The sequence below is a fragment of the Trachypithecus francoisi genome, unplaced genomic scaffold (genome assembly GCF_009764315.1).
Source record: "Trachypithecus francoisi isolate TF-2019V2 unplaced genomic scaffold, Tfra_2.0 Lachesis_group5, whole genome shotgun sequence".
In the NCBI taxonomy this organism is placed as follows: domain Eukaryota; kingdom Metazoa; phylum Chordata; class Mammalia; order Primates; family Cercopithecidae; genus Trachypithecus; species Trachypithecus francoisi.
In genome coordinates this window covers 98069585-98085418 of record NW_022681470.1, presented here as the reverse complement: position 1 = coordinate 98085418, position 15834 = coordinate 98069585, and the positions used below count along the sequence as shown (strand labels likewise).

At 41.5% G+C, this 15834-nt stretch overlaps 1 protein-coding gene and 1 non-coding gene across 9 annotated transcripts in view; both read right to left on the bottom strand.

Moving 5' to 3' along the window:
• Positions 1 to 423: 423 nt before the first annotated feature.
• ARNT (aryl hydrocarbon receptor nuclear translocator) overlaps positions 424 to 15834 on the bottom strand; it is a 66577-nt gene continuing 51166 nt past the window's right edge. For 6 of the 8 annotated variants that reach the window (XM_033197118.1, XM_033197120.1, XM_033197124.1 and 3 more), the window contains 9 exons: positions 14787 to 14938; positions 9214 to 9324; positions 8652 to 8724; positions 8377 to 8497; positions 8083 to 8185; positions 7554 to 7701; positions 4763 to 4925; positions 3868 to 4034; positions 424 to 2811 (listed from right to left, as the gene is read on the bottom strand). In XM_033197118.1, the coding sequence (XP_033053009.1) occupies positions 2722 to 2811; positions 3868 to 4034; positions 4763 to 4925; positions 7554 to 7701; positions 8083 to 8185; positions 8377 to 8497; positions 8652 to 8724; positions 9214 to 9324; positions 14787 to 14938 (1128 nt within the window). In that variant the 3' untranslated portion in view covers positions 424 to 2721. The remainder of the gene's footprint in view (positions 2812 to 3867; positions 4035 to 4762; positions 4926 to 7553; positions 7702 to 8082; positions 8186 to 8376; positions 8498 to 8651; positions 8725 to 9213; positions 9325 to 14786; positions 14939 to 15834) is intronic. The other 2 variants (XM_033197121.1, XM_033197125.1) reach the window with 1 other exon arrangement.
• Positions 3289 to 3396, bottom strand: LOC117076960. The gene has a single exon (XR_004434568.1). It is a non-coding gene; the product is annotated as a U6 spliceosomal RNA (small nuclear RNA).

Sequence of the window (15834 nt, the reverse complement as noted above, 5' to 3'; positions counted from 1 at the left end):
CCCTCAAGAATACAGGCTTATGCCTCTGAATTTTAAGAGTTGCTAATGGGCTAGACACGGTGGTTCACGCCTGTAATCCCAGGCATTTGGGAGGCCAAAGCAGGCGGATCACCTGAGGTCAGGAGTTCGAGACTAGCCTGGCCAAAGTATAGTGAAACCCCATCTCTACTAAAAATAATACAAAAATTAGCTGGGCATGGTGGCACACATCTGCAGTCCCAGCTACTTGGGAAGCTGAGGCAGAATAATTGCTTGAACCCAAGGGGCAGAGGTTGCAGTGAGCCAAGATAATGCTACTGTACTCCAGCCTGGGTGCCAGAGTGAGATTCTCTCTCTCATAAATAAATAAAAAAAAAAAAAAAAAAAAGTTGCTAATGAACCAGCATAGTCTCCCAGAGGGAAACCAGGTCCAGACTTAAACAGTTTAAATTTCACTCATTTTAATCCAGAAGAGGACATACTGGGGGAAGGCATCCAGATGTGCCCTAGCGGTTTTCAAGTCCCAACTCTTTCCCTCTCTCCCAAGAACCCAGGCAGTGCCCACCCCCAAATCCCCAACTTATGGTCAGAGCATTCCTGCTGATGTTACTCAGAATGTGTCAGGATCAGGAGGACAAGTGAGGGGGAGGCGTGCAGTGTGATCAGAACCCTATGATTTCTGATTCCTGAAATTAAAGACACAATGTGCCTTATGTTTGTATGTCTAGAGCTTAAACTATAGATTCCTCTAGTTGTGGGTGCCTGTTGTTTATAAACTGGAAAGGAATGATAAAGCCGCAATCAAGATCACACAACACAAGAAATTTTACAAAAGGAAAAAATATTTTGTTTCAAAATCTTTGCTACATGTCATTATTCTTGCCACTGTAAGGCTTAGCACAGATGCCAGCAATACAGAAATGGCCAACAAGAAAACAAAACAATCAAAAATAAAACCCTGAAGGAAAAGCAAAAACAAAACCCCCAGAGCATCTTCTCTCTATCCTCCCCTTCCCCAAAAGCCCTATAATAACTGTACAATATTATAGTCCTGATCACATTTAAAAACAGTCGATTATTAAAAAACAAGGGTTCCATTGGAAACTCAACTTTTTGGTTTCGTAAATTGTGATATAAATATATATGTATACTGTAAGTGTGCACATAGAATAAAAAAATAAACTGTCTCCTTTTTTACTCCACTACCTGGCACCGGACTGGAGACAAAAGGAAGGGAAACCCAGCAAATGGACATTATTTTGGCTTCTTCAAGGCCATCCTTGCTCCTCAGTCCCCCATGACTACATTTAATATATCTTCTCATTAATTCAGTCTTGCACTTTAGCTACTGGCCAAAGCCAATTAAAAAAAAAAAAGCTGATATCTTCGACTATTACCTGAGGAAGGTAAAGGGTGAGGGTAGTAACCTGTATCCGCATTTATATGGCTATTGTTAATTACCAAGTGACCCTGTTGAGATGGGTGCCCAGGCCCCATCTATCATACAGAATTATTATACTTGCACTCTAAAGCAAAACCCAATCTCAAGATTGGAGGGAGCAAAGAGGAAAAACCTCTTAGGGCCCAAAAGACTTAAATCTCAGTTTCTTGCTAAACTGGGTATTTTGAGTACGGGATGAAAGAGGCTACTTTGCAAGAGGGCTTCGTATTTGGTTTACACTCCAACAGTGAGGATTATCACTGGGACGGCTAATCCAAGAAGTTGAGTTTCCATGCAGAAATAACCTCTACAGAACACACATCATATGTGATTCTGACAGAAAAATGCAGCATTATCTTTATGGCCAAGTCTTGGGTTTCAGAAAGTGTTTATCTTGCCAGTCTATTTAGGTAATGTTTGCAGATCTTCCAGATAAGGTGAGAGCACCAAAAGCAGGAGTAACCCAGCTTTATCACTGAATGTATTCGATAACAGACAACCGTATCAACAGCTGACTTTCTATATTTGCTTTACAGTTGTATATTGGCTGGGCATGGATGCGAGCGCAGCAAAGACATTTATTTAAATATTCTTTGGCTGCAATACTAAGTGGAAAATACCTGGAAGATTTAACTCCTTAGGACTCGTTGAAAAGTACACAGAAAGACAAAGATAAAATCTGGGACAAATTTTGCATAACTCCCTAACAGGGAGAAAGAGTGAAATACAGAAGCACATGCGCACACACACATACACGTACACACACATACACACTCTCTCACTTACTCACATGTTTCTTTCCAGAGGGATTGCTCACAGGCAGCAAAAAGAGCCTATGCTCACTTGCTAAAGCCCCATATATACCTACCACGTTTCATGGTCCTCAAATATGAGGACATTTCTCCTTTCCTCCACTCTCTTCAGAATTTCTTTCCAAAAACAAGCCATACTATCCAAGGCAAACAGTGGATGTCAGGTTCTTCTAACCTGCCTCTTGATCTTAGCACAAATCAACATCATACAATTTCAGGTCAGGAGACATAAGGAGAGGTGTTTTAACTTCACCCAGCCTCAAATTTTCAGAGAGTCCTAAAAGCCTTGGAGATTCATTCCATTTCTTCTATAAATGTTACCTTAGAGAGGCAACAGAGCAGGGGAACAGCCAGAAGGGAAAGGGGGTACACGTCAGGGGTGAGGGAAGGGAAGGGAGAGGAACTTTTATTCTGTTTACAGAAAGATTTGCTTTTTAAAAACAAACAGTGATTTTTTCTCCCCCACCCCTTATCCTCACCCCAACAGTTCTATTCTGAAAAGGGGGGAAACATAGTTAGATCAGGGAATTCTTCATTGTTGTAGCTGTTGCTCTGATCTCCCAGCATGGACAGCATCTCCTGATAAAAGAAAAAGATTAAGTTTGGGTCACACACCCTGATCTCTTACACTTACCAAGTTCTACTCCACCATTCCCCTGCACTACCATCCCTGACCCTGAGTCTTTGCTGTGCTCTCTTAGCCTTCCTTACTTCCAACAACTTTGACTCCTTTAGATTGCAGCCTTTTTTCCTAATCCCTTCTGTCTTCCTCCTACAGTTCCACCTTTTTCCTTTTCCTAGTTCCCAATATTTTCAAAGGGAGAAAAATCTGCTTGCTGTATTTCATATAACCCCCTATAGACATATATGGAGTCTCTTATCTTATTTGTTTTCCACCAAGACCTGTTTTGCTTTCTTTCAATCTTTGCTTTAAACCAGCTCTTCCTTTGTCCTGCCTAAGATTACTCCATTCACTCTTGCAGTCCCTCAGGAATTGTGTAAATAGACCATTATGGCTATAATCAGTATGTTCTATTTCATTTACTTTTTATAATTTTTTAAATGGAACACTTCATGAATTTGTGTGTCATCCTTGCACAGAGGCCATGCTAATCTTCTCTATATTCATTCCAATTTTAGTATATATGCTGCTGAAGTGAGCATTACTTTTTATTTTTAATCATTCTGTCTCTTTTAAACCCAAAGCTACTATGACTTGGGTATGTGGAACTATTTGAATGAGCTAAAGTAACTTTCTTTGGCATCTTCCTATAGTGCTAAATTTGTCTGTTCTGGTTAAATGGTATGCATCACACTCAATTCATACTCCTTTTTTGTTTGTTTGACAGGGACAGGGTCAGGCTAGTTGCTCAGCCTGACTTTGAACTCATGGCCTCAAGTGATCCCCTGCTTCAGCCTTCTAAGGGGCTGACATTATAGACACAAGCACTACTGCCTCTAGCTTCTGCAATATATTCAATAACTGACAGTGATCCCTTCATTTATCCCTCTCTGTCTTCTCACATATACTTCCAACCAAACACCTCAATCCAGGCATGCTTCCTTCACTGTCTCTCCTCCTCCCTGACCCTTTCTTTCCCAGCTTCTAATTTTTGAAAGTCTTCACTCTTTTACCTGGAAGACCTCAGGCTGGCCAGGTTGCTGTGCTGACGGTTGTTGAACATGTTGCTCACTAGAACTCGAACGATGATGAGGCTGCTGGCCCTGCCACTGTGGCCAGACACCCACACCCTCTGCTGTCCGTGTCTGGAATTGTCCTGCAGTCTGCCCAGTCTCGGGAGCTAGAAATACAGCAAGGAAGAATAAACAACGCCAATCTACACAATTCCACTGTGTACTAATGGCACAAGTAAACAACTATAGGTAAGCCATTAATTTACCTAGGATAACTCTGTCCTTCTCTCCACCAATCAATGCCCTTTCTATCTCAAAACTCAGCCCTAAATTAATTATTCTTCTCCAGGCAGCCTTTCCATAGAGTCTTTTACTCATTTAGGTTAAATGTGCAGACTATTAAATGTATAAAAATATACATGATTTTTGTTATATGTGCTAAAGTATTTTTCATGTGGGTAGGTTTTTTTTTTTTTTTTGAGACGGAGTTTCGCTCTTGTTGCCCAGGCTGGAGTGCAATGGCACGATCTCAGCTCAACACAACCTCCACCTCCCAGGTTCAAGCGATTATCCTGCCTCAGCATCCCAAGTAGCTGGGATTACAGGCATGTGCCACCACGCCCGGTAGAGACGGGATTTCTCCATGTTGGTCAGGCTGGTCTTGAACTCCCGACCTCAGGTGATCCACCTGCCTCAGCCTCCCAAAGTGCTGGTATTACAGGCATGAGCCACCATGCCCAGCTGGTAGGTTTTAAATTCTAAATAGAATGTCACCTTGCATTTCCCTACAATTAGGTCAGTGTACCCAGAACACAGGCAAACAACTTTAACTACCAAATCCTTTCTCTTTAGCAGTGCGATTTTCCTGTTAACTCTCCTTATGGTCTGGACTCACCAAAGTTAGATCCACGATTGGTGAGACTAGGGTAGGCAGCAGCACCAGGCGATGCAGTTGGAGCACCAGGGAGGGACATGGAGCTGAAGGAGGATGGAGTCTGAAAGTTGCCCACACCAAACTGGGAAGTACGAGTCTTAGCAGTAGCCTGGGTAACCACTTGCTAAAAAGAGATGGAGAGGGGATACAGAACAAATACAGCATTAACATCATTGCACATACTATGCCTATGAGAGTCAACACTGTCAATCACTGCATCCTTCTGAACCAAGCTCATCACTTATTTCCTATTGTATATTTCCTCCAATTAACTTTCAATCTCTCTTAACACTATTTTTTAGGCAGCTGAGATAAAGGTACAAAAAGCAATGAACTATGGGATTAATAAAAGTTGTAAGAATTAAACGAAAGCATCTTATAAACTGTGAAGTTATACAAAACTAGAGGCATTCGTAACAGTAAAGTATTACATGCAGGCCAGGCGGGGTGGCTCATGCCTATAATCCCAGCACTTTGGGAGGCCGAGGCAGGCAGATCACCTGAGGTGAGGAGTTCGAGACCAGCCAGGCCAACATGGTGAAACCCTGTCTCTACTAAAAATACAAAAATTAGCTGGACATGATGGCACGTGCCTGTAATCCCAGCTACCCAGGAGGCCGAGGCAGGAGAATCATTTGAACCTGGAAGACAGAGGTTGCAGTGAGCCAAGATTGCGCCCCTGCACTGTAGCCTGGGCAACAGAGCGAGACTCTGTCTCAAAATAACAACAAAAAAAGTACTATATGCAGAGAAAAAATATTCTGCACCATTATTCAGTCTGTTCTGCATTCATTTGTTCCTAATGATGTATTTTTTATAAAAACTATTTTCTCACAAGAGTCGTGTATATTCGGCCGGGCGCGGTGGCTCAAGCCTGTAATCCCAGCACTTTGGGAGGCCGAGACGGGCGGATCACGAGGTCAGGAGATCAAGACCATCCTGGCTAACACGGTGAAACCCCGTCTCTACTAAAAAATACAAAAAACTAGCCGGGCGAAGTGGCGGGCGCCTGTAGTCCCAGCTACTCCGGAGGCTGAGGCAGGAGAATGGCGTAAACCCGGGAGGCAGAGCTTGCAGTGAGCTGAGATCCGGCCACTGCACTCCAGACCGGGCGAGAGCGAGACTCCATCTCAAAAAAAAAAAAAAAAAAAAAGAGTCGTGTATATGCATTATAGAATATTTAGAAAGTGAAGGAAAATATAAAGAAAATAAGAATCATTCATAATTCCATGGTAAACATGTTTGGATAATTTCTTCCAGTTTCTATTTTCTCGTGCATTTTGTACACAATTGAGATCAGATTGCATATAACATTCTGCAGCCTGCTTTTGGTTTTGACTTTTTAAAACTATTACTTGTATAACATAAATATATAGTAATATTAAAGAATATTTCTTTAGACAAGCTATTTATTGTGCATTATATTATATATATGAATATTATGTAAGAATTTTTCGGCCAGGTGCCGTGGCTCATGCCTGTAATCCCAGCACTTTGGGAGGCCGAGGCGAGTAGATCACGAGGTCAAGAGATTGAGACCATCCTGGCTAACACAGTGAAACCCCGTCTCTACTAAAAATACAAAAAACTAGCCGGGCGAAGTGGCGGGCGCCTGTAGTCCCAGCTACTCCGGAGGCTGAGGCAGGAGAATGGCGTAAACCCGGGAGGCAGAGCTTGCAGTGAGCTGAGATCCGGCCACTGCACTCCAGACCGGGCGAGAGCGAGACTCCATCTCAAAAAAAAAAAAAAAAAAAAGAGTCGTGTATATGCATTATAGAATATTTAGAAAGTGAAGGAAAATATAAAGAAAATAAGAATCATTCATAATTCCATGGTAAACATGTTTGGATAATTTCTTCCAGTTTCTATTTTCTCGTGCATTTTGTACACAATTGAGATCAGATTGCATATAACATTCTGCAGCCTGCTTTTGGTTTTGACTTTTTAAAACTATTACTTGTATAACATAAATATATAGTAATATTAAAGAATATTTCTTTAGACAAGCTATTTATTGTGCATTATATTATATATATGAATATTATGTAAGAATTTTTCGGCCAGGTGCCGTGGCTCATGCCTGTAATCCCAGCACTTTGGGAGGCCGAGGCGAGTAGATCACGAGGTCAAGAGATTGAGACCATCCTGGCTAACACAGTGAAACCCCGTCTCTACTAAAAATATACAAAATTAGCCGGGCCTGGTGGCGGGCGCCTGTAGTCCCAGCTACTCGGGAGGCTGAGGCAGGAGAATGACATGAACCCGGGAAGCAGAGCTTGCAGTGAGCCGAGATCGCACCACTGCACTCTAGAGCCTGGGCAACACAGTGAGACTCCATCTCAAAAAAAAAAAAAAAAAAAAAAAAGAATGTTTCAACTTTTTTGTAAACAGACATCACTGTAAGTTAGTCATTAATTGTCTCCTTTTTTCCTGCTTTATGGAGTCCTAAACAAAGAGGAAACATCTTAGAATTTACTCCAAAACAAATCTGAAAATCGGACGTGCTCAAAATGTTCCAAGTGAGCAATTCTGATTTAAGGTGAATATTTAAGATAAAAACCACAGACTCTACTGAGATTTTTTTATTATCTGTGATTTTTAATTAGCTACTCTCAACAAAGATGGAAATTGGAAACTGGAGAACGGGTTGTGGAGAAGGTATTTAAAATAAAAAACACTGATTTTACATATGGAAAAAAGCCCAAACAAACAGAAAATAATACACAGGGAACAAACAGATGATAGGTTTTACCTGGGCAGAAAAGCCTGAGCGGGTAGTAGGGGTCCAAGTTGGGGTTGCTCCTTGGGTGGGGTTGGAGTGGCGGGAAATCTGGGCCAAGATCTGTCCTGCAGAAGCTGATGGCTGGACAATGGTTACAGAAGGGGCTAGGCCACTATTCCTAGGAGTGAATAAATGAGGTAAAGGATTAAAGGGATAGATTTATCACAGAAGCCAGGAATCAAAGGACAATCTAGTGCTGTCCCTAGATCTCCCTGACTTCCTGCAGGTTAGGGAAAATTTGATAACAATTTGGAAAAGACAAGAAAGACTGACAGTCACACACTGACCAGGACACACAGAGATGGAGCCTAGAACATGGCAATAGGACAGGTGCAAAGAAATAGAAGGAGGAAAAGCAGCTTGTTTGCCTCACGCTAGGCCCTACAAGCTTCACTGCTTTTTCTGAAATAACCAGAGAAAGCAAGGGAAGAATAAAATTTGGATTCAGCAGCTGAATCCCTCAGGGCCCTGTAAAGCAGCACATATATACGGGGCTCACCTGAAATTCTCTGCCGGCCGGGGGGTAGGAGGGAATGTGTTGCCCTGGGAGAATAGCTGTTGGGTGGCAGGGACAGTGCTGGAGGAGATGCCTTTACTCTGATCTGTGGACCAAAAGGAGTTGGGGGAGGGCCAGTCAAGGGGCTGTAGTATATTAGTTCAGCAAGTTCCTATTTACTCAGGTGGCATTACGATTAAGTGGAAAAACACTGGAAGATTACTGATTGGGCAGTGGCATGCCCATCAGTAAGTGATCTAAATGAGAATTTAAAAGGATAATGAGAAAGAAACATACCTGCATTGATGTTGTGATAGATTTCTGAAAATCTTGGATCTCTATCCTGGGCAAATAAACCATCTGACTTCTCAAGGGGCTTGCTGTGTTCTGGTCCTGTGGTTGTCACAGGCTGAACAACCTGTGGAATACAATGATAAAAATAACCATTAAAGATTTAACATGACAATTCAATAACCCTAAAATTCATATAAAACATATGTACATTCTAACTAGTACTGGAGAACACTTCCTAAATACTCCCTATCCTCTTCAACGAAGAGGACACAACTCACCTGGGAATGATTGTAGCTGGCCAGTCCATCTCTTCCTGGTACCATGTCCAATTCTGTTTGCTGTTGCTGCTGCCTATATGTCAAAGGCCAGGTGAGAAGAGAAATAGAAAAAAAAAAATTTTTTTAAAGAATCTGGAGAAAGAACCTTAAAACAAATCAAACAGGCCAGGCATGGTGGCTTATGCCTGTAATCCCAACACTTTGGGAGGCCGAGGTAGGTGGATCACCTGAGGTCAGTGAGTTCGAGACCAGCCTGGCCAAAATGGCAAAACCCTGTCTCTACTAAAAATACAAAAAATTAGCCGGGGTGGTGGCAGGCACCTGTACTCCCAGCTATTCAGGAGGCTGAGGCAGATGAATCACTTGAACCCAGGAGGCAGAGGTTGCAGTGAGCCTAGATCATGCCATTGCACTCCAGCCTGGGCAATGAGAGCAAAACCCCTTCTCAAAAAAAAAAAAAAAAAAAAATACTAACCAACCAACCAAACAAAAAATATATGGGATTGCAAATGACCACCCCCTGGGTGACTGCTCAACAGATGATTATTTGACCATTTCTTACCTGGGTGCCAGCTGTCCTGAGCCCATCTCCAGGGATAAATTAGCTGTGGGACCTAGCTGTGGCCTCTGGATTGTGTTGGAGAGTGTAGGCCGTGGTTCTTGGCTAGAGTTCCTACGAAAACAGAGTAGACAGTAAAGAGGGGGTGGAGGAGGAGGAACGGGGGAGAGAGAAAGAGAAGAATCAGATTTTGTATGTAAAGCTCTATAGATTCATCTGCAGGTGGAACAATCAATAAATCCTTCATTAAAGTCCAATCCTACAGTTAATCTAGGGTGTCAGTTTCAGCAAATATAGAAACTATGTTCTATGACACAGGGGTCATCTTGTTGGGTTCTACCTCTTTCTAGGTATTCAAAACCTGGTTGTTATGCATGTGTGTACATATTCATATAAGGTATTTTTTTTTTTTTTTTTTTTCTGAGGCGGAGTCTCGCTCTGTTGCCCGGACTGGAGTGCAGTGGCCGGATCTCAGCTCACTGCAAGCTCCGCCTCCCGGGTTTACGTCATTCTCCTGCCTCAGCCTCCCGAGTGGCTGGGACTACAGGTGCCCGCCATCTCGCCCGGCTAGTTTTTGTATTTTTAGTAGAGACGGGGTTTCACCGTGTTAGCCAGGATGGTCTCGATCTCCTGACCTCGTGATCCGCCCGTCTCGGCCTCCCAAAGTGCTGGGATTACAGGCTTGAGCCACCGCGCCCGGCCACCATATAAGGTATTTTTTAAAAGCATAGGTAAAAAACTGAAAGTATGTACACTGTACATTAACAAAGACTATCTGGAGTGTGAAATTTTTATTCCTTCTCTCTGTATTTTTCAATACTTTCCACATTTTCTATAAAGAATATTTATTTAAAAATAAAATACTAGCCAGGCACGGTGGCTCACACCTGTAATCCTGGCACTGTGGGAGGCTGAGGCAGGGTGGACTGCTTGAGCTCAGGAGTCTGAGACCAGCCTGGGCAACAAGGTGAAGCCCCCGTCTCTACAAAAAACACAAAAATTAGCAGGCATGGCGGTGGACTCCTGTAGTCCCAGCTACTCAGGAGACAGGTGAGAGGATCGCTTGAGCCTGGGAGGTGGAGGTTGCAGTGGGCTGAGACAACACCACCGCACTCCAGTCTGGGTGACAGAGTGAGACAGTGTCTCAATGAAACAAACAAACAAACAAACAAAATCTCTAAAAGCTAATTAAAATTAATCATGGTAGGGAAAATGATACATAAACATGGAGAAAGCAATTATTTCCAGAAACTGAAGTCCTTAAAACGGCTTAAATTTTTAAAAATTTAAACAAAATGGAAACACAAAAATGATGGTTGTTGTGTAATATAAAGATGCAAAAAGACAAAAATAAAGAGCTACAATGACCATGACCATCCACTTGAGTCCTAAGTTAATAAAAATTTTTAACTCAATCCACTGTTATACTAAGTTAGTAAGCAAAGAATTAAACTTTACAAGTTCTAAAGACTGAATTAGACAATACTGTTGTCACCAGGTATTATTCATACTTGCTACGTAGTCATAATCTAATCTTCAAGAGCTGGATTCAAGGCCAATTCAACAGAAAAAGGATTAAATGGCAAGGTGGTAACCTGACAATTGATATCTACTAGATGGCTATAATAAACAAAAAGACAGTAACAAGTGTTAATAAGGATGTGGAGAAATCAGAGCCCTTGTACACTGCTCCTGGGAATGCAGAATGATGGGGCAGCTTTGGAAAACAGTTTGGCAATTCCTCAAAAGGTAAAACAGAGTTACTATGTAGCCAGCAATTCTACTCCTGGGTGGAATTCAAGAGAATAAAAACATATATCCACACAAAAACTAGTACACAAATATTCATGAAAGCATTTTTTCAGCTCCTTATCCCTATTTTACAGATGGAAGCATTTTTGATAACCAAAAAGCAGAAACAACCGAATGTCTATTAATGAACACACAGACAGTATGCGGTATATCCATACAATGAAATCTTATTTGGCAATAAAAAGAAATGAAGTACTGATACATGCTACAACATGGATAACCTTTGTAAACATTATACTAAGTGAAAGAGGCCAGTTACAAAGGAACTACATAGTCTGTGATTCCATTTATACAAAATGTCTAGAATAGACACATTTATAAAGACAACAGATTCATAGTTATATAGAACTTCAGAGCGGTGGGGAAAGAACAGGGAATGACTGTTAACTGATCTAGAATTTGTTTTGGGGGAATGAAAATATTCTGAAATTAGACTGCAGTAAGAGTTACATAACTATGTGATATACTAAAAAACACTGTATACTTTAAATGGGTGAGGTGTATGGTATGTGAAATATATCTCATAAAACTTTTTTAAAAAGCAGCTGAGAAAGAAAGGTCAAATAGAAAAGTGCAAAAGAGTGGAACAGTAACTAATGAAAGAGGAGGATGTAGCTATGCTCTAAAGAAAACTGACCAAATCAGGCCCACTGCCTGTTTTTCTAAATAAAGATTTACTGGAACACAGCCACATTCTTTCATTTGTCTATGACTGCTTTCATGCTACAGCAGAGTTGAGTGGGTGGAATAAAGACCACATGGCCCACAAAGCCTAAAATATTTACTACCTAGCCCCCCTTACAGAAAGAGCTTGCCTACCCCTGCTCCAGAGGAAAATCCTGTCAGACTAGAGCAATAAACTGGTGTACAAAACATAATCCTTTCCAGAAAGAGTTGATATCTAGAATTGAAACATAAACCCTTCCATCTCAGGACCTAGTCTCTGAATTATTGTTTGTAAAATCTTATTCTGGCGAGGTGCAGTGGCTTATGCCTGTGATCCCAGCACTTTGGGAGGAGGACGGACTGCCTGTGCCCAGGAATTTAAGACCAGACTCTGCAACATGGAAAAATCCCATCTCTACAAAAAATACAAAAATTAGCCAGGCATCTTGGTGGATGTCTATAGTCCCAGCTACTCAGGGGACTGAGGTGGGAGGATCGCTTGCGCCTGGGAGGCTGAGGCTGCAGTGAGCCATGATCACACTATTGCATTCCAGCCTGGGTTCCAGAGAGAGACCCTTTCTGAAAACAAAACAAAACAGAACAAAAACAAAAACAAAAAAACCTCACTCTACTCTGATCAGCTATCCCAAATCCTATAAGCTGGAAAATGAGGAACTTCAAACTAATGGTGTTTAATACTAGAAAAGTAAGGAGAAGGGAATAGCTTGATAAGACTAAGAAGAGCTGGTACATTAGAAATCCCAGCATTGGAAAATGCCTGTGTGATATTATGAAATACAACTGATTGCTGAACATGGAGGCTAAGGGCACTCACCCCTGTGCCGTCGAAAATTCGACTGTAACTTCTGACTCTCCCAAAACTTTACTACTAATAGCCTACTGTTGGCCAGAAGCCTTACCAATAACATAAACAGTTGATTAACACGTTTTGTATGTTTTATGTATTATGTACTGTATTCTTACAACAAAGTTAAAGAGAAAATGTTATTAACAAAATCGTAAGGAAGAGAAAATACATTTACAGCACTGTACTGTATTTATCGTTATCATAAGCTTATATCATCTTACAAGATGACTTACAAGATGAGTCATCTATATGAAGTGGCAAGCAACCACAGCTGCAGACTTCATTCTACAGTACGTATCAAGCAATTCACCTTTTTCTTATAATGTCATGACTTTTCCCTGCTTCTTGGGAAGACTTCCAGCATCACTAGTGGCACTTCATACTGTTCCCAAATGTTATTCAAGGTTTCAGTATTGCACTAAACACGATGAAAAATATGCAAGAACCATGAGATTTCACTTTTTACTGCAATATGCAATTTACAGGAGTGAATTGCTCATGAAGAGATGATTAGCATCACACAGAATTTTAAGCAAACTGGCAACAATTGAGCAATAGGAGGTGGCTACAAAATTATTACAATAGTACAGTACATGCTACCGTTAACTTTACACAGTTATGATTTAAAACTGCATCTTTACATTTGTTTACATTTCTCTCAACTACAAATGGTGCCATTGTACAAATGGTGTATATGTATACGTTGTGATGCATTTTTACTTTTTTTTTTTTTGGAGATGGAGTCTCACTGTCACCCAGGCTGGAGTGCACTGGCACGATCTCAGCTCACTGAAACCTGCACCTCCCAGGTTCAAGTGATTCTCATACCTTAACCTCCCAAGTAGCTGGGACTATAGGCACGTGCCACCATGCCCAGCTAATTTCTGTATTTTCTTTTTTTTTTCAGTAGAGACAGGGTTTCATCACATTGGCCAGGTTGGTCTCGAACTCCTGACCTCAAGTGATCTGCTCAACTCGGTCTCCCAAAGTGATAAAGTGATGGGATTACAAGTGTGAGCCACTGCACCTGGCCAGCATTTTTACTTTTTATAAAAGATTTGTATATGTTGTATGGTAGTAAATGATAAAATAGACTAGAATTTATATGTATTTAATATATTCACGCATGACATGCCTAACTTTTTCTAATTTTTTCAATACATCTAGGCTATGTAGCTTATTTTCAGGTTTCTCAAATTGTCACAAATATCAAACGAATTTTCCAAAACATTTACTGAAAAAAATCCATGTATAAGTGGACCTGGATTTTTACCAATTAAAATCTTTGGAATCTTCAGTGTGATAAGTGTCTTTTTGTCTGCTAATGAGTTGACTGAGGGCTGGCAACCCCTAGGTAGCTTCAAGATGGGGGCTCGTCCCTGGAAAGATCAAGGCAAAATTAGAGGGTTGGGACTTTTAGCCCTAACCTGCAACCTCATGGAGGGGAGTGGGACCTAAGGTTAAGTTGATCACCAATGGCCAATGATTTAATCACTCATGCCTACATAACGAAATTTCCATTAAAATGCAAAAGGACTGGGTTTGAGGAGCTTCTTAATAGGTAAACACACAGAGATCCCTGGAGGGTAGTCCACCCAGAAAGAGTTTGAAAGCTCTGTGCTCCTTCCTCCTTACCTTGCCCTATCTATCTCTTCATCTGATGTTCACTAGTATCCTTTGTAATATATTTTATAATAAACTGGTAAACATAGGTAAATGTTCCAAGCCATTCAAGCAAATTGACTGAACCCAAGTAGGGGGTCATGGGAGACAGCTGGTCAGTCAGATGCACAGGTAAAACAAGCTGGGGCTTGCAACTGGCATCGGAAGTGGGAGCAGTCTTGTGGTATTGCATCCACAAATTGGGGGATCTGATGCTATCTCCAAGTAGATAGTGAACTGAATTGAATGGAAGGACACCCAGCTAGTGTTCACTGCAGAATTGATTGCTTGATTTTTTTTTTCTTTTTTTGAAATGGAATCTCACTCTGTAGCCCAGGCTGGAGTGCAGTGGCATGATCCCAGCTCACTATAACCTCCACCTCTCAGGTTCAAGCGATTCTACTGTCTCAGCCTTCCGAGTAGCTGGGACTAAAGGCACATGCCACCATGCCTGGCTAATTTTCGTGTTATTGCTTGATTGTTTACCCCTCACATAGGGCATCAGAAGTATTTTGTGTTGTGAGAGTAGAGGAAAAACACTTTTTTCACACTCCTGTATAATACATACTTCACATTGGTGTTGGTACAGATGATGTATTCAATTTCATCTGAGTAAGGGTTCTGGAAAGTAAAGGAACTGGTTCTCATCCAGAGCCATTCTTGGTTCTTAGACCGGAACCGGAACATGACAGACAGCACTTGGCCTTTTAATTTCACCACCTGAAAAAGTTTTCATGCCATCAGTGGAACTCACAGAAAATTTTCATTACAAAAATAAATAAAAATTTTCCCATTTCTACAACCCTAAAACTCTTGTCGTTATCCTTGAGACACCAGTATTTTTCAATATTAAAACAAAATGAGAGTAAAAACTAAGTGATTCAATATGGAAGCATATTTCTCATGCTTCCTTTCATCTAAAGTGCAGTTCTCTACTCACTGCAACCACCACCTCTCAGGTTCAAGCAATTCTCCTGCCTCAGTTTCCCAAGTGGCAGGGACTACAGGCACGTGCCACCATGCTCGGCTAATTTTTTGTATTTTTAGTAGAGATGGTGTATTCACCACGTTAGCCAGGATGGTCTTGATCTCCTGACCTCGTGATCCGCCCGCCTCGGCTTCCCAAAGTGCTGGGATTACAGGCGTGAGCCACTGTGCCTAGCCTTTTTTTTTTTTTTTTGAGATGGAGCCTCGCTCTGTCACCAGGCTGGAGTGCAGTGGCGCAATCTCGGCTCACTACAACCTCCGACTCACTGGTTCAAGCAATTCTCCTGCCTCAGCCTCCCGCGTAGCTGAGATTACAGGCACGTGCCACCATGCCCAGTTAATTTTTGTATTTTTAGTAGAGACAGGGTTTCACCATGTTGGCCAGGATGGTCTCAATTTCCTGACCCCGTGATCCGCCTGCCTTGGCCTCCCAAAGTGCTGGGATTATAGGCTTGAGCCACTGTGCCTGGCCAGAGACTCAAGCTTTCTTATTAGGTTGGTGCAAAAGTCATTGCATTTTTGCCATTAAAAAAAAAAAACGGCAAAAACCACAATTTCTTTTGCACCAACCTATTACTATTCTAGTCAAAAAGGAATAATACTTATTTCCAGGAAGGAAAAGACTGTTT